General features: G+C 47.2%; 1 protein-coding gene across 1 annotated transcript; it reads left to right on the top strand.

The window, feature by feature from the left end:
- The first annotated feature begins 6,695 nt into the window (after window positions 1-6,695).
- Window positions 6,696-10,940, top strand: LOC146173284 (uncharacterized). The gene is made up of 7 exons (XM_084583717.1): window positions 6,696-6,820; window positions 7,150-7,398; window positions 7,964-8,257; window positions 9,537-9,659; window positions 9,740-9,888; window positions 10,024-10,180; window positions 10,389-10,940. Exons 1-7 carry the CDS (start codon window positions 6,706-6,708, stop codon window positions 10,715-10,717), a joined length of 1,416 nt encoding a protein of 471 aa, XP_084439843.1. The 5' UTR covers window positions 6,696-6,705; the 3' UTR covers window positions 10,718-10,940.
- Window positions 10,941-18,684: the final 7,744 nt, after the last annotated feature.

The raw sequence follows: 18,684 nt of genomic DNA on the forward strand, positions 1-18,684 counted from the left end.
TATGCCCGTGCCACTTCAGATTTGGTGTAAACGTTACCCCTAGGTATTTAAACTCATTTATCTGTATTAGACTATTGCGTTTAATAGTATAGGTATACCTAAGTGGTTCTCATTTGTTCGTAAACGTCATTCGTAGTCCTTTCTAATGACTGCTCGAATGTCGTCATATTGCTCTCTCAGGTGTGTAAAAACGTTCCCGGAAACAAAGGTCCCCGGAAGAAAAGGCCTGTGAAGAAGCGGCTGCTCGGAGAAAATGTCCCCGAGGCGAAATTTTGTCCAGAAAGTATAACCTTTCAAATTAATTGGCAAAAAAAAAAAAGATGAACAGTTGAACAGTTTATTGCATTCTGCGCCGACTTTGATAATAGATGTAACCATTCTGTAGGGTGTGGGGCTTGAGTAGCCGCTAACAAAAAAAAAAAAAAAAAAAAAACCGCAACTGAAACACTCGCAGATCTTTCAATGACGAGGGCCAACTGTTCCGGTGGCCATGTCTGCATTAGAGGGGGTGATATGGAAATTAGGATAGCCACTCTGAAGCACCGTTTCCAGCGTCCACCCCCGAAGCCGGTGGTCAGCTCGCAAATAAGACAAATACGAAGCCGCTGTCGGAGTACCAGATCATGCCACGATCATGTCAAGCCATGAAAGAGCTGACTACGGCTACAAATCGACACTTCGATCAGTGAACGCTGTTGAAGCGCAGAATGATCCAGATACACAGTTGCCCTTGGTCACACTTTTCCGCTGTCATCATGATTTTTTTTTTCGTTGTTGTGAACACCCCGCATGAGCATACATCATTGCAACTCGCCGTGTAGAATCACACTCTGGGTTTTTATAGCACAATGAGGAGCTTTTAAAGCACGTGGAACGAAAAAACACTCCGAGAAACAAAAACAAAAATTCAAATCATGTTCAAGCTAAAGCCATAAAAGGAGATACAAAGTCAAATAAGCAAACAGGCGCAACGTCATTAGTGTCATCTTGCTAATTTGTCCTGTGAAAGCTCGCTTGCGGCCGTTTTTCAAGCTATGTCAGGCCGAGCACCCTTTTTCGAAGCAATTCATCCCAGAGAAGCTCAGCCCCAGGCCAGGCGAAAGATTCTCGTTATAATACATTTGACTTCACCCGTTTTGTGGATATTCTTGTAGCGTAAAGCTACACTACGTGGGTCAGCCCCGAGTTTCGCGTGAGTGTGCCCCGCCCGTTATGCACATGCGCGAGAGCCGCCAAATTCGAAGCGACCAACCAGAAGTCTCATGCCCAATCATCAATGAATCGATACTTAACAATTACATTAATAAACCGCGTCTTCCACCGGGTAACCGAACCTCCATCCCTTGGATCCCCAGGCCAGCGCTTTACCACTGCGCCACGCTCCGGATTGTTTTTCTTTTTTTTTCGAAACAAGGCACGTTTATTTACAAAATAAATACAATGCAGGTGGTGAATAGACCGAGTGTCATCCAAAACATCTAACATTCGCGAAACGCTCTACATAATTCCCCTTATTTACAGTGAGAATGATAGCGGGATTCCGCGAGTGACAGATACTTTCCTTTCCTCTATACGAATTATATAGAACGCCGGTGAACTTTACTTGGTTGGTTGGTTTGTGGTGTTTAACGTCCCAAAACGACTCAGGCTATGAGAGACGCCGTAGTGGAGGCTCCCGAAATTTCGACCACCTGGGGTTCTTTAACGTGCACTGACATCGCACAGCACACGGGCGCCTTGCTTTTCGCCTCCATCGAAAAGCGGCCGCCGAGGTCGGGATTCGATCCCGCACCCTTGAGAACAGTAGTCGAGCGCCGTAACCACTGCGCCACCCCAGTGCGTTCAATGAACTGCTGGTTGCGTTCGACAAGGGGTACGCGATGTACCATCACAAGACACACTCCCAGAGCGGCCGAGAGAAAAGCCCGCGGAAGACAGGATCTTCCCTGAACAAGAAGAACGCAGCCTAGCGAAAAGACGTCGCCAGGAAGCTCAAGGACGTGATATGGCTGCCGCTAAACAACAGCAAAACAGCCCGAGGAAAGTGAGGAAATGGACGAGGAGGACGAAGAAAGTGATTCCAAGACTCGTCGGTGCACTGAACACAGGACAACACTCAGTGACTGTGCAAGCTCGGCATCAAGCATAGTAAACGTAACTTTACCAATCATATAGCAAAGCTAAGCCACGGCCAATTTTTTCCTGTACTTCGCAAAAAAGGACTTTTTTCCGGGGACGTTTTCACTGGAACCCTGCTCTCTCAACTATTGTATGCACCAAGGCGGATGTAGGTAAAAACGTCCTCAGAGAAAAGGTTCCCGGAAGAAACAGCCCTTGAAGAAGCAGCAACTAGGAAAAAACGTTCCCAAAGCAAAAACCGGCCCTAAAAGTGATTTCTCCCGGACCTCACGTGAATAAAAAAAAAAAAAAAAAAAAAAAAAAAACGTATTTTATGCCATTCTTTCTTGCCTTTGAGTTAAATGTAATCATTATTTGGAAGCAATGCTGTAATGGCGGCTAGTTGGTTTTCCATCATCTTGTAGGCGCGCTGAACTTTAAGACAAGACTGGTACGTCAGTTGAAAGTTCGCGCACGTGCCAGTCTTGTCTTGTGTTGGTGAATTGTCTCGAGTTAAAGTTCAGCGCGCCTACATGATGATTATTTGGAACTTGCGTCATCTGGCACCCGAATTGTTTACAAGAAGTGCGTAAAAGCATGGTGAAAGAGCCACCTAGCCCTTTATTTCTTGCGAGGTTCCGAGCTCCGCAGCTCGTTAAGCAATCATATGTCAGGTCTTATAAGCTTGGTAATACTGCCCACTAAGAAAGGCACAAGCGGATCGGCATATGGTTGTCTCGGGGAACCGGCCAAAGCAGAAGGCGTCACTAGAATTACGTTTCAGACTTGGTGACGATGTTCAACCGTTCTTCTGATGATGTTGTACAATTATTAAGGGTGATGGTGGTATAAGCAGGACAAGACTTAGCCCGTCGTGCATCATATCCATACTAAAGCATTGCTCCAAGCTTCTCCGGTAAAGCCGGCGGTCAGCTCGCCTATTCCCCGCAAACAAACCAAAGACGAGACGCTGTCACTGTATTACCGCTGTCATCATTTGTTTTTGTTTTTTTGTTTTTTGTTATGAATGCCCGCATCAGTTCGATGTTCGCGGTCAATTTCAAGCCGAGAGGTAAGGCCGCTGTAATAACGTTAACATGCATCATTCATCACTGCAGCTCGCCCCGGGGAAATGCAGTACATTTTTTTTTTTTTTTTTCTGCTTCGCAAATATAAGCATTTTTGTCCGGGGATGTTTCTTCCGGGGACATTTGTTCCGGGGACGTGTTTTCCGGGAACGTTTTTACCGGATCCCGCAGCAGGCACAAGAACTGCCGAAAATTGCAGCATGAGCGCACATACACGGAACAGTGTGAAGAGCGAGGGCTTTGACCTCTGCGTTCTAGACATATAGTCCGTAGGAAGGCGCACAATGAGAACTGACAAATTAACGCAACAAGAAAAAATCACATTGCTTCGACTAATGAGTCTTTCCTCCTATGATAAGGAGGGTTACACTTTATATTAGGCTACCAAATAGACCAGGATTAGGCGAAAGCAGTCGATTGCTTGTGTAGTGAAGGCAGTCTGCAATGCGTACTTTGCATTTATCCCACGCAGGGTGTACATGTGATCAAGTGGTGTTGAAGATAAAAATTATAGTGCTGAAACCCTCTGGTTATCACTATATAAACCTATTCTGTTTGTACGGGCACTGTTGTGACAGCCCACATGATGCAGCTAAAATTATGAGAAGCGGAGCGCTGCTTTACGCAAAGCCTAAAGTTGACACCAGGCAGTCTTTCACTAGGCCGGATCAACAGCCAAGTCGTGCGTGCACGACAGTGCCACGGTCGCCGCCTTAGCCTAGACATTTTCCCAGCTATAGCGAATGCACTAAATAATATTTATCACATCAGCGGCACTAGTTGTGGTACCGCATCCCCGTCAATTTTCACGAACGTAGAATGTTACCTCTTACTCATTTTCGTTTCTTTTTTTTTTTTCGCATGTACCGTCACAAAGAAAAAAAGAAAAAAGATTCCACAATGCCCAGGGCAACAACTTCACAGATCCTTGTAATTCAAACTCGCAGATTCGAGCTATGTGGATAGTTTTTGCGAACATTTGAATACGTGTGAAACAAAAAATATATAAGTCGTCTTAATTCTTTGCCCAAATTGTCCAGTTGGCTTTTTTTAGGCTGGTATATACAATTTTCAGGTATACAAATATTAAGTGTTGAATTTAAACGACGAACGACGCTTGAAATCGGGCTAGGCAGACAGTAAGTAACGCGACGACTTGACGTGTGGCTCGACTCTAGAGACGGCAGTAAGATTCCAGTGTGAAATACGATGATGGCGGCAGTGGTTTATTTAGAAAATAGTAATAATAAAAAATGAAGGAAAAGACTGTTGCAGGCCGCGATAATTGCTATCAGCATGCGGCAGGCGGGAAAGAAATGGCACTGGGAGAAGATAGCTATAGGAGAAGTACAGAGGCAAAAGAAAACTGCAGCTCTGAATTCCGCGAAACAAGATGTTACATTTTGTGGAACAAACACACATGCCGTGTGCCTTGATCGAGGTTACCTTGGTGGTCTCGTAATCAAGGTATACAAGAAAGCAAGCGCGCTCAACTATAACCTGGGTTATAGCAGATTAACAAAAGTGAGGTATAGCTAGTCGGCATCTTTAATTTACCTGCCTATTATTTCTACACCCCATTGCCAGATGAATGGTAAGAATCAATCCGTCATTATTTTATCTAGAAAAGGTATCGAACCACGAAAAGCGTTCTAATATGGAAGGGGTAAACTTTCACAGTTACGTGCGCTTATATTCTTAGAACAATTTGGTTGAAAAGAATATATATAAGACATGTTGAAAAGAGAAGACAAGGGAAATTCACCTTGTCACAATTCCTCATTTTTACGACATTTACATAAATTCTTAATTCGTATCCTTTGTTTCCAGGACTGTGAAACCTTGATGCGTGGAAAGCTTTTCCTTACGCATCTCTGGACACCTTTACAGTAAAAACAAACACCATAAGTTATGACCTGAAATGTTAAACTCTAAACTGAGAACAAGTTCAAATTCCAGTAGGTATAAATTCGCCCCATCGTGGTGTATCAGCGGTTACGGCACTTAGTTTCTGTGCCCAAGGATGCGGGATCGAATCTCGCTCGAGATGGACATGCACTTTTCGATGGTGACGAAAATCAAGGCGCCCATCAAGGCCTACTAAGCTGGCGTCATTATAGGGCAAGACATGTGCAAGCAACGTGCACAGGCATGCCTCCCCGTCGCCATACACACACTTGGCACAATAGAACGCTGGCAAGCATCCTGTAAAACGCCTGGTCTTGGTGGGTATTCCCCAAGAAATTTCGCGGAAGTAGCCATTGCACTCCATGGCTGCAAGCAACTGCTTCTACAAATATAGTGACTTATGACTAAGCTAGGAAGGCATTTTAATGTATACAATACACTCAAGAAACGTTTCCCATCTGGAATGTCAGTACTTGGAAGTCATGCTGAGGTTCTCAGGGTGGGAGTACCATCTGAATAGGTGAATGAGTCACGCCAATTTTCGCTTCTGTTGTCAAAGTGTTAAAAAGAAAATGGACAGATTTACACAGTGTGCATGTACTTAGCTCGCGCTTAACGAGACGTTTGAACCTCAACGAGGCATGCGTTTTATACAGAACAGGCTAGTAGAGTTAGATGGCTGGCACCCAAGCAGGACTGCTAGGTGCCCATTTTCAATATGAATTGTTGGAAGTAAACTTCAGTTTGTCAGCTATACTTCCTCTCACAAGATTTCTGCAGGGCTGTGAAAGGCAGGGGAGCCATTGCAATTGTGCTCCTAAGTGCCTCTAGCCCCTGAGCACAATAATAGAGACTTGTGCTCCTGCTGTCACCCCCGCGAATTTGGAGGGCCAGAGGCCCCTAGAAGCACAATTGCCTATTGTAGAGCCCGCGATCCTGATTGGACTGGGGTGTATCTGACTTTCCCAGTGATGCAAACATCTTGTGAGAGGAAGTATAGTGACATGAAGAATCTTTTGTTTGGTTCTTGGAAAGCCAGGGAGGTGAGTCAGCCCGGGGTCTCTTCAATTGTTGTCACCCCAGGTTATCTAAGCACATATCTAAAGCAAAGCCAAACATTTTTTTTTATGCAAAGTGGATGCAGTTCCTTTAGTGGTAACCAGCCTTTTCGCCGAAAACTATCCTCGTGTCTTGCTCAAAGTAAATCTGCAGCAGCCACGTGTTGGCGAAAGACCGGTGGTGTGGGAGAGAACCTGAAAAAGGAATGTGTTCTGGGAAGGCTCCTTTGCTGAAACTGAACGCCACACTTCCTGCCTCTTCCTTTCTTTCTCTCGGGCCGTGCTGCATTGGTACTGTCACAAAACAAGTGAAATGAATGCGAGGGAACCCTCTTCAAACAGGTTAGAAATAGGGAAAGTGAGATACAGGAAACGCGAAAGCCCCGCCTCCAACAGAGGCGGGGCAACTAGGAGCCAATAGGAGCGGTTTCTACACTTCCCCGTGTGGGCGGTCTGCTGCCAGTAAAACCCGGTGACACTCAGCAACTTCGACTAGTTGTACACGAGTCCTGCCAGCCGCGCAGACCACAGCCATGTCTACGCCAAAGCTCTTCTTAGTCATCCTCGTGGCGATGACGGCTTCGCCGGTCGCCGGGGAATATGAGATGGGCACGCTGCGTGACGGGGACAGGACCAACCAACAAGGCTGTAAGTATATACCCATCTCTACCAGAGAAAATTGTTCAGTTCAGCTCAGGATTGCTGTCAGCTAGCTCTTGCGATCCAGCTACGTCGACAGCAATGTCCGCCTGCTTAAGCAATGAAAGGCAAGGTGGAACTTAGAATGTTAAAGTTATTGCGACCGCATGTGTCGTTCAAAGCAATATTCATATAGACCGAAATTGCTTATTTACTGAAATCACTAGTAACGTGTACAAACTGTCTTCGAATCTGTAACTGTTTATACTAGGGTTACTGCAGGCCTCCGCCATATGCAGCGGTGCACGAATAATCAAAGCTCTGATCTTTGTTTGCAGTCGGCAACTCCATGTCATCGATGGCGGCGAGCCTAGGACTGCCCGGCAACGAGGCTATGTCGTCGCTGGGCCAGAGCATTGGCCTCCCCAGCTTCCTGGTGCAAACGATGGATCGCGTGACGGCCGCGCCGCCGCAGTGCGTCGCCGAGTCCGGACAAGAGGGAACCTGCGTGCTGCCCAAGACATGCCTGAAAACCGGCGGCGTCTCCCTTGGACGTTGCTCGGACCCCAATACCATCTGCTGCCACCGTGAGTGTCCCACCGCGCGTGAATTCCTCTAGGAGGTTCTTTCCTAAGCCTAAGCGTCCATTTCGCTTAGATGCCATTGCCCGTAAGCTGCTGCACAAGAAAATATTTCTGCCGGTAATGTTAAATGTTTCTTTTCGCAGTAAATATTCGTTGAATTGTTCAGTGTTACGGATTTTTCATTTCGCATAACCGCCTAGCGTGTATAGTTTATCGATACCGCGAGGCGGCTGTGCTCGTACGGCTAACGCTGCTTGACAAAGTAGTTAACGAAGTAAACAGACCGTGGAAGCAGCTACCATGCCATTACAGAGGGGATGTGCTCCTATCGTTAATATCTCCTGTGCCAAAACTGTCGAGCATAAATTATGCTTAGGAGAGCGGAAAGTTGGGCGAGTTGGTTGACATGCATACTGAAAATTTTGCGCCTCAAAAATTGTCCACACGCAAACTTTCCAGTATGCGAGCTAAATCATCTTTACAATTCACTGTGAAACTTACGTATGCAAAGCAAGGCGATGTTTCGTACAAATCTCAGTTGACATAATACACCACAACGTCAATGCAGGTCCCGAGGAAGAGACCCTGGTCAAGTGCGGCAGCGTGGTCACCGACGACGAGGTGATCTTCCGCAGCCCCGATTACCCTCACCAGCAGGCAGTGTTCGGCCAGTGCCAGGTGACGGTCAACGCCCGCGCCGACGTTTGCCAGCTGCGACTGGACTTCTCCGAGTTCTCGCTGTCGCCTCCCGAGACGTGCGGACAGCGCGCAGGCTACTGCCTGGACGACGCGTTCACCGTGTCCGCCGGCCTCGAATCCTCCGTCTACCCCGTCCTGTGCGGCTTCAACAGCGGGCAGCACAGTAAGCTTTCTACTGTCTCTACGCATACAAAGCCCGCGTGGTCGCTGTGAAATCATGTTCGACTAGGCAGAGCGTCCATTAACTGTTCATACAAGGAGACATCTTTTCGTTTTTGTTCGTGCTACGGTACCTAGGCAGGAAAGGGAGAGACACGCCTTGGTCGCCGTGCCGTGTATTGCTTGGAGTAGGGGCACTGTGGGCTGAATGTAGCAACCCACAGCGCAGAGAAACTGAAAATCCCAGGGGAAAATGTATCAATTTATTTGCAGCGAAATCATATCGGAGAAACAGGAAACTGGTGCAAACCATACATGGCAAAATTAGTTTTGAAAAGGAATTAAATTACATTACTAATTACTTTGCTGAAAATTGCAGAAAAGTAATTAAATTACGCTACTCATTACTTCTCCCAAAAAGGAATGAAATTACATTACAATTACTTTTACTGAGTAATTCAATTATTTTTAAATTACTTTCTAGTTTCCATCCACGCAAAAACTAAGTAAACCTAGTAAAAAAGACAACAAGCTTGTTCTCCAGACGCGAAGCACACACATTCTTGTCTTTCCGCCAAATTCCGTCCCAGAGAGCTATTCCTTCCCTCTTTCCTATAGCACTTGCCATTACAAAAACAAGACCAGAGCAAAAACCGGAACAGACCAGACGCACTTCAGTAAAAGTAATTTCGAAAGGAATTAATTACTTTTCCTGCGAAATTACTACCAAAAGTAATTCATTACATTACTAAATTACCAAACGAAAAACGTAATTAATTACATTATAAATTACCAAAAAAGGTGATTAAATTACAGTAATTTCAATACTGTAATTCAATTACTGCCATGTCTGGTGCAAACGGATACAGCAGCACAAAAATGATGTAGCGAAAGGACACAGTGCTACTAACGCTCTGGCCGAACATGTGCAAGAAACTGGACACGCCATCAGTTGGGACGGGGCACGTGTGCTTGCCAGAGAACGGATCGCTGCAAGACGATTGTATCTATAGTCTTTGATGATTCAGACCACTCATGGCACGCTCAATCGGACGCAGGGGAATCTACCATCTGATTATGCTAGATCATTACGATGCATTTTAAAGAAGCTATAAACGCATGCTTTATGTCTGGTTTCCCCATTGTGAACAAGGAAGCCGTAGGGCTTCCGAAACGTCATTTCGTTTTTATTAAACTTTGACTTCGTCAGTGACCCTATAATTTTCTTTATTGTTTAGTTGTTACCAGTGTGCTGACAGTGTCGTTCGCTTGTTCCTGAACAGTGTACGTTGACGTGAGCCAGACCAAGCAGGCCATCCTGTCTGTTCGTCTCAGTGCACGGACAGAAATGGAGCGCCGCTGGAGTATCCGCATCACTCAGGTTTCCTGCTGGAGTCCCAACATGGGTGAGTGTACCACCTGCTGGCTTCAAAACTCTGCGTGCACCCTAATGACCCGTCTTATTTTCACGTGTACCATTTTCCAGCTCCCGACGGCTGCCTGCAGTACCATACCAACGCGGCGGACACAATCACCAGCTTCAACTTCGTGCGCAACCCTATCGGCATCCACTACTTCGCCAACCTGCACTACTCCATCTGCATTCGGCGCCAGCTTGGCTTCTGCTCCGTCCTAGTAAGTCGCCAGTCTTGACGACTGTCGTGGGTTTCTCGCTGCCGTGGGCACTTACATAAGTGCTCCATCCACAGTTAGCAATGCTGCTACTGTTTTATATGTGGAATGGTATCTTGACCCATCACATTTTTGCAGTTCGAGGAGAATGGCGACAATGGCTTCCGCCTGAGCCCCCTGACCAACGACAGGTGTCGCGAAGCCTACGTGCTCATCCCTACTGGCTCAACTGGCACTGTTACTGAGGGCAACTTGGGAGACCGCATCTGTGGGACAACCTTCACACCAGTTGCAAGTAAGCCGCGTCCTTGTTCTCTGTTCTTGGCAGAATTCTCGACTTTGGATGGGAATAGTCTATAGCTGCTGCATGCGAGGACTCGTGAAAGCGTGATCAGGCTAGTTCTAGGACGTATGGTTTTTACATTTAGTTTACATAGCTCTTGCGATGCTTGTTCTGAAGAGCTCGACGTGTTTGTGCAATTGGTTTTTACACCTCTTTGCAGCAAACCTTGCCCCCTTCCGGGTGTCTTTCGTGACTGGCCCCCGCATTGGCTACACGGACTGTCCCTGCCCTGGGCAGCGGCCGTCACCTCAACCAACCCGCCCGACCCAGCCCACGCGACCTACCAGGCCATCCGTGCCGGTCCGTCCCACCGTTGCACCAAACCGTCCTCCTGTGGCTCCCATCGGCGCCCAGCGTCCCGATGGCCTGGGTGCTGCCCCGGCCAACGAGACTGTGCCCCAGACCAGACAGCTCCCCATCGACGAAGCCCTCGCATGCCGTGCCGGTGGCTTCAGTCTGCGCTACGTCCAGCTTCCCCACGGATGCTAAAGCGCCATGTAATGCTCCTTCACCCCCTCAAATTCCCATCCCCTCCTTGATATCCCTTCCCCACCCCTCCTCAAATCCCCTCCCAACCTCCCCTTCCTTGAAACCCCTCCCCACCCCACCTGATAACAAGAGAAAATCTAGTCTTCTGTACAGCGTTCTCCGACAAATACATGGTGTCTAGTCATGACCGCATATAAAGTGTATTGTTGGCTCGTGCAATAAAAACCATTCTGTACAGAATAAGCCTTCCTGTTTGTTGCTTAAAGGGAAGCTGAAACGGTTTTCAAATGCATGAAAAACGCGCCACGGTCACGCCATCGTCGCTGGCGGGGCTGATGCTGATGCGGCCATTCCTCTTTGTATCGGGGGATCACAATTTTCTGGATCAGGCCAGGAGAAACGGGTAGAGAAAATTGAAGAGTGAAAGAAAATGCTATGCTAAATGTCCAGTCAAATTGTCCGAAGTAAGAAAGAGTCAAAACTGAAAATGACGATAATCGAATCTTGGAAATCGATAATCGAAAATGGCAGCGATTGCGGCCATTTGGGATTCCAATTACATAGGCATCCAGCTGAAGTCCGCGGTCTTTGTCATTGTTCCTGCACCTGATTAGGTTAATACCGCGCTGTTGCATGGATGGCTTCACCGTCGTTACGCTTAACCGAGGATACCGAACTTAAAACACGATTCGCGGTTCACTCTTGTTACACAGCTAGCTCGCCGCCGTTTTCGGCTACGTCAGCAATTACCAATTAAGTACAGCAAACGAAATGCATATGATCGATAGAACGAAGCTGCATTTGCAATAGTCATTTATAACGCAGTGTCTGGAGTGCCATGCTGCTCGCGCGGCAACAGAGCGAGCATCGTCCGAATGCAGCACTGCCTCCGCATGCCGCGCTGGCCGCGCCTTCCGCAAGCTGTCCGTGGATCAAGAAGCGTCAAGAAAGCGTGCTCAAATTTATTGATGCCTTAAATAATAAGCCCAGGGATAACGCAATGTCAAAAAATAGCCACTATTGAGGCTCGCTGACCCGTATCGAGGTGCTGGTAAGATAACTGCGATACAAGCAAGTTTCTCTTCACAGCAGTCGCGGCTCGTGTATGTATATTAGCTCATCTAAGGCGGCGCCGTGATAAACGATATCTTCTTTTCATTGTGAGATAAAGTGATTTACATTAGGCAGTTCTACGAGTAGCCTGTTTACTACAGCGCTGCTCAATTTCTAAACGTCGTCTGCTGTGGCGCCGGACCATTATCGGCGTTGCGTTGAATAGCGCACCGAGAAAACTAGCTGGAAAGATAGGACGGGCAGCAGCTGCAGTACGCGTGCGTTTGTTGTTGCGCAGTTTGGCGATACTCGAAGGTTGTATAAACACGCTCTCGACTAGGATTGCATCACATGAATGCCTATTCCTTATGTTGCTACTGAAACGAGCTTTAGTGCGTAAAGGGCAGTTGTTAAAGCCGGCCAGCTCCTGCGCTTTTCGACTCGAGCAAATGTGCTGACTTTGCCTTCGCTATCGACGCGTTCTCGACAGTGTTTTTTGTGTTCTCGACACAAAAAAACTATAAAATGCCACACATAACTTTTTTTTTTTTTTTTTTTTTTTTTTGCGAAAAACGTTTCGGCTTACCTTTAGGGCTGCTGCCTCAGTACGCATCCTCGCAATTTGCCCCCGAAGAAAGTAGCGGAAAGGTATGTTCACAGTTTGGCAGCACGACAAGTGCAAGCTAAGTTTCTGTAATGGCATTTCTATAGGCCGCCTCCTTAGCGATGTATATCGGCAACTGAAAAACAAAAAAAATGTTCACTTGTTTCTGGCTCGTCACAATATTGGCACAAAGGAGAGGTTGCAAGACCAGAAAATCATCTAGGGAAATAAAGGAATTCTCGCCTTAAAATATAATTACGAAAACGTGCTGCCGTGATCGCACAGGTTGGACGGAGGTCAATGATCTCAGGGCTGCTTTTGCTAAAGCGTCAGCAGACTCATTGAAATGAAGCCTCCATGTGATCAGGAACCCAAACTATCCTAATCAATTAGTCATGAAGAGTAATGAGAAACTTGAATGTGCGAGACGAAGATAGGGAAGTTCACAACGATAATGAGTCTGTTAAATTTAAAGCCGTTGAAAAAGAATTTGGGAGCATGCGCAGGGCAAGAACTATGTACTGTTACATATGTAGGGGTGAAATCTGGATGACGGAGAGAAAAAGACCAGCCGAGGGACTGAAGAAATGCCCACACCCGCCTTTTTTCACATACCGAGGCATCAGACGCAGTTATAACATGTGAGCGAAAGGTCCTCAAGTAGGCCTGTACTATGCCGTTTACCAAGAGAAAAGTATAGTAATTTGACATTACCTGGATAAATATCATCTACGATTATATTCACAAATGATGTATATTTGTCCTACGGGAACAATTTCAGCCATTCACACATTCAGTCGGCCCATGGGATTCAACGAAACAAGTTTGAGGATACTGAAATCGAGACACACCAACGGCACACTAGGTGTGCCGGCATACCTATGTGTCTCCTACTGGTCCTGCGTCCTTCTTCGCTGTTTTTTCTTCTTTCCTTTGAACGTATCGAATCGGCCGGAACAACAACACTTCTAAATGACCCCGTCGGGGTGGCGCAGTGGTTACGGCACTCAACTACTGTTCCCAAGGGCGCAGGATCGAATCCTGGCCTCGGCGGCCGCTTTTCGGTGGAGGCGAAAAGCAAGGCGCCCGTGTGCTGTGCGATGTTAGCGCAAGTTAAAGAACCCCGAAATTTCCGGAGTCCTCCACTACGGCGTCTCTCATAGCCTGAGTCGCTTTGGGACGTTAAACCCCACAAACCAAACCAAACTTCTAGATGGAGTTACTAACTGTAAAATTTCAAGCAAGTGCCCCCGACCCATGCAAGTGCCCCCTCTAAGAGAGCGCCCCATCTCCCGCGCCGCACCTCACCGCTTGGCATGTGCCCCATCCAGGCTAAAGCCCCTCTGTTGTTGGCTGGTTGGCAGAGATCGTCATGGAGGCCTTTAACCCTAGCTACACAGGCAGCACTGCGATGGGCCTGGATCCAATCCAATCTAAACTCTAAGCAACATCGCAAACAAAAACGGCACCTCAAAAATGTGGGCTGCGGCCGCACAGCGAGGACACTATGAGTAGCAGCTCGCCGACGTCTCGGCGCATATCTCAGCCCGATTCCCCGATCAGAGATAAATAATATTCAAATCCATGTGCACTGTATTCAATATATATGTGTGTGTGTGTGTGTGTGTGTGTGTGTGTGTGTGTGTGTGTGTGTGTGTGTGTGTGTGTGTGTGTGTGTGTGTGTGTGTTCGACATACGCGCGTGGGCCGTATGCTGCAAAAGCCATATTCTGCACATGCGCGAAACCGAGGCCAGCTACGTAGCCCCCTCGCCAAGCTCTGCCGGCGTTGCCTAGCAACGCTTAAGAGGTGTGCGACTCCTCATTGCAAAAAAAAAAAATTGTCTCCATCCGGGAATCGAACCTCCATCTATTGGATCCACTGCCGAGCGCTTGTTTTTGTTGTGGCTGTAGAAAGAAGGAAAAGAAAATGCACGGGCCTGCTACTGGCTCTGTAGCTGAGCCACCTCCGCTGCTTCGTGCAGACAAAATTCTAGTTAAACATCCATATTTATCTGAATACTCCAGTCCTTGAACATAAATATTTACAATCTACAATGCACCCTGGCCAGTCCCCCGCCGTGGGTATGGGCCATTTTGTCTCAGGTCACCATCATCATCAACAGCTGTCGTCCACCACCCAAGCGGTGACGGGTGCAATGACGGCCTACAACAAATAAAAAAATTACCGACGATTACGTTACTTCCTAATGCGAAATTTGAGCGCAGCAAATAAGCTGTTTCACCTTTTCGATAGACTGAGGCAAAGAAATCGAGCAACACATGTATGCGCTATCACAGAATTTTTTTTTTTTATTTTTCACACGTATTCCTTTAACAAAGCCTCCCTTCTCGGCGGCGGCGATGAGCTTCTGCTTCAGCCTCGCTTACACCTGGTTGCTCTCGACGGTGTCGATGAGCCTCCGCTTCGGCGGTGCGAACGGCAGGGACTTCTCGACGGCGGCGATGAGCTTCTGCTTCAGCCTCGCTTACTGCTCTGGATTCTGGCGGCGACGGCGCTGGGCCTCTGCTCTGGCAGCTCGTTTAGCAGCAGCAGCAGCAGCAGCAGCAGCAGCAGCAGCAGCAGCAGCAGCAGCAGACGGAGGACTTCCACCGGTCGTCTCGCTCATGGCTCAGAAAGAACTGCCAGATAATTTCGCAGTGGCGAACGGCAGCGGCAATTTCGGCTCGGGCGGTGCACATATACAGATCCGCCGCCACCGATCTGGCTCTCTGATTGCCACCGCACAGGGGTTGCATTGGAGGAGGAGCGAAGAAAGGAATTAAGTTCGAGCCGGCGCTTTGACAATCGACTCGCAGGAAGAGGGGGGAGGGGGGCGGCGTGTACACCCAGCGGCAAACGATGGGGGCAGAAACGCGCGCAGCAAGCGGACAACGCGATAAAGGGAGGAGGGAAGAGATAGCAGCGACTGACTGATGCTGCTGATGCCGATAGTGAGTCAACCCCAGCTGCGGAGTTGGTTTCAGGGACAACGCCGCCGATGCCGACGCAAACAATATGATACCCTCGCTTCCGCAGCGCCAATAACCAGGTCTAGCCGTGGGAAGGTGGTCACGTATTCGTCGACGTGCCTGGGCCTACGTGAAATAACCGGCGCGTCGGCAACTGAAGAGCACCCTATCCGCCACACAGGAACAGGGAGGGGGGGACCCTCCCCTCCTCATTCTGCATGGCGGCGACGGTGTTCTATGCAGTCACGTTATCTTGACTCTCTAGCGGCGTCAGCGGCATCCAGCGATATCAGTCGGTCGCTGCTAGCGCTGGGGGGATGAAAGAGGGACGGAGCTGGTTACGAGGCCGACGCCGACGCGAAACCCAGGAACGGACGCCAAAGAGCTGCGCTCTAAAATTCGGTGGCAGGCAAGCCCCCGCCGCAACCGGCGGTGACCTACCTGTCCCAGCCCCATCAGGGGAGTGTCACGCCCCAGGTCGTGAAACGCTCTTCATAATTCCGCTTGTCTATCGCGAGGATGATAGCGAGATTCCACTAGCGACAAATACTGCGATTGGCGCGCAATTTGAAAGTATTAAAATAGTTAAGTCACTCAATTTGGGTAACGTCACCCACCTGCCATCAGCTTAAAAAATCCTAGCTTAAATAATAAAGAGGACATATCCTGGCGGCGATTACAAGCCGGAAATTTCCCGAACCCTGTCTGGTTGTTTCACACCCAGATGAGAGAAAAAATGATAAATTTAAAGCCTGCGAAGCGAGGGGGACCCTCGAACATATACTTTGGGAATGCCCTATAAGTCTCCGGGCGCTAGGGACAACATTAAAAGTAGAGAAGCCTGGGTAACCCTGCTGCGAAGCGACGTCCCCACTGACCAGCAGAAATCCGTCCGCCTGGCGGCTGAGGCCGCGAATAACCAATGTATATTCGCCAGTCCTTAGTCGCGGAGGTTCCAGCCCCCGTTCCTCAGGCCTGCGAGCCAGGGGCGGGGAGTAGGGGGCCTCCTAAATCGGTGGAAATTAAAGTTTTAATCAATCAATCAATCAGCTATGCTGTGAGGACAAAGCAGGAAAGAGTGCGCTCCAACGCCGCCGGGTGGCGCTTCTTGCCTTCCGCGAGTTACAGATGCAGCGCCTTTCCTTTCCTGTAAATGAGTTATAGAACGCCGGTGAATTTAAACGCGCTCGACGTGGAAGACAAGGAGAGTTTTTTTGTTCTTATAATTTGTTGACACATACCCACACAGGGGGACCGGCCAAGAATTGGGGTGCAGAGATATTAGATTTTGAGATGTATAACTACATCGCAAAAATAAATAGAAATAGATGCTAGGGAATATAGAAGGAAATGTAAATATGAAAAACCAAAATAAAGAAGAGTAAATACTAACGCACGCAGTAGGAGAATACTAAGATTTATATGTACAGATTAAAAATACAAAGCATATTAGCAAGGTAGACGTTTTGTTTCTATTAAGAAGTTTTGAATGGCGTTAAAAACAGGCCTGTGGCTGTACCCAAGCATGGTGGCACCGAAGGAGAGTTTAGCTGCTGGCAAACGGCGCAGAAGACTGGAGAAATTAACTTCTTATCCCGACTGAAAGCTGAAAACCTTCCTTACCTCTACAGGGCGTGAAAAGAAAGTGTCAGCAGAAACTGTGACCAGGAAGCATTTTTTGCACTGGCATTCACCCGTAATCCAACCACTAATACTGATCCCCCGCTGAGATCACAAACCACTTCTCCATGCCGGCTTGTGAGAAACAAATTCTAATTTTCTTTGTCTAGCATTAGGATAGAAGGGATGACAATGACGATGCAGTTAGTGATGACGATTGCAGTAATGATAATGACTGCAGTTAGTGATAACGATGATAATAACGATGACCGTCAAAGTGCATTTAATCGATGATAATGGCAGCTGCAATAGTGATGAAAGTAGTGATGACATCGACACAGTGATAACGATGACAGTACTGATGATAATGAAGGTGCATTTAGTTGATAATAATGATGATAGTAGCAATGATAATGACGATGCAGGTAATGAAAACAGTCCTGTTAAGTAGCTTTCGCCGTTTCCGCACTTCAGAAGACTTAAGAGCAGTCCTGTACGCTGTAGCATTGAAGTCGAAAGTGAGGATAGCTTGGTCCAGAAAAATTGCAAACCTCGCAACTCTGAGATTGATTTTACTGACGACATGAGCAGCAGCGAGTCTGAAGATCTCAAGTTCTCTCACAACTCGGCATGACAGCAACGAAGGAAACTAGCCTGGAACATCGATGGCCATGTGCAGGTTAGTTTTGTCTTCGTTCTGTGTGTCCAGAATGGCATTCAATGGCATGGTATATTATGTAGTAAGAATGGTATTCAAGACAGTACTTTTATTTTTCATAGACAGTGGCCGAAAGAGACCAGGCATTTTGTATATTTCTAAAACATGTAATATTTCCTCTTTATGCACAAGCATATTTTTGCAAGTTTAATTTTTCCTATAAACCTTGCTCCTTGCTCTTGGAAATTAAAATTTTGTTTCAATGCATATTTTGTTATTCAAACAAAATGCCTAAAAACAATGTTTTCTTGTGTACTGCACAAAGTTTTATACCATATTGTGTTTAGAGAAAAACGAAACTACTAAACCTACATTGCAAAGGTCTATTTCCTCACTGTGGAGAGAGAGAAACAATTATGAGGAAAGGCATGGTAACAGAACCTTCTTACAGTAGGCAGAAACCTAGGCCTGCTGTCATGAAGCCGAATTATAGTTCCCAGACCAGTCTTTTCGCAGCCTGGGCTATCCATTGATTTGGTGGTAAGGAATTAAACATGCATCAACTGTCACACTTTCTTAATAGACGTGCACCGCAACCAAGTGAGCCGTACACTACCAGTAAGCCAGAGTGGCAGTCGCTGCAAAATGTGCGTCACTCGCCTGGATGCTTCTTGCTCCTAGGTTACAGGTAATGCTGTCTACTGCCACATTTCCTTACGTACCAAATTACTGAAAGATCAAAACTATTCAGTGATTTCCGAGCTTGCTAATCCAGGTTTGACAGTACTACTGCATTTTTTTCTTGCGATACCTCAGTCAGCAATCAGCACAACATTGAAAAATCTTCTGTCAGAGTTGTCACATTGTTGCTCTGAACGTACAGACTCTGAATCGTGCTCCTGTGTAGCCCTGTGCCGTCGAAGTCGGAGTTCCCTCTTGAATTTCCTTTCTTCTGATAATGCTCGGCTTGACGGATATGGCTTACTCCGATATTATTGTACGATTTTTGTATTTGTATTTACTTTGTTTCCAAAATGAAGCAGAAAAGCGTAACAACCTGA

This window comes from Amblyomma maculatum, chromosome 11 (genome assembly GCF_055883805.1).
Source record: "Amblyomma maculatum isolate TAMU_Amacu chromosome 11, ASM5588380v1, whole genome shotgun sequence".
NCBI classification, from domain to species: Eukaryota; Metazoa; Arthropoda; class Arachnida; order Ixodida; family Ixodidae; genus Amblyomma; species Amblyomma maculatum.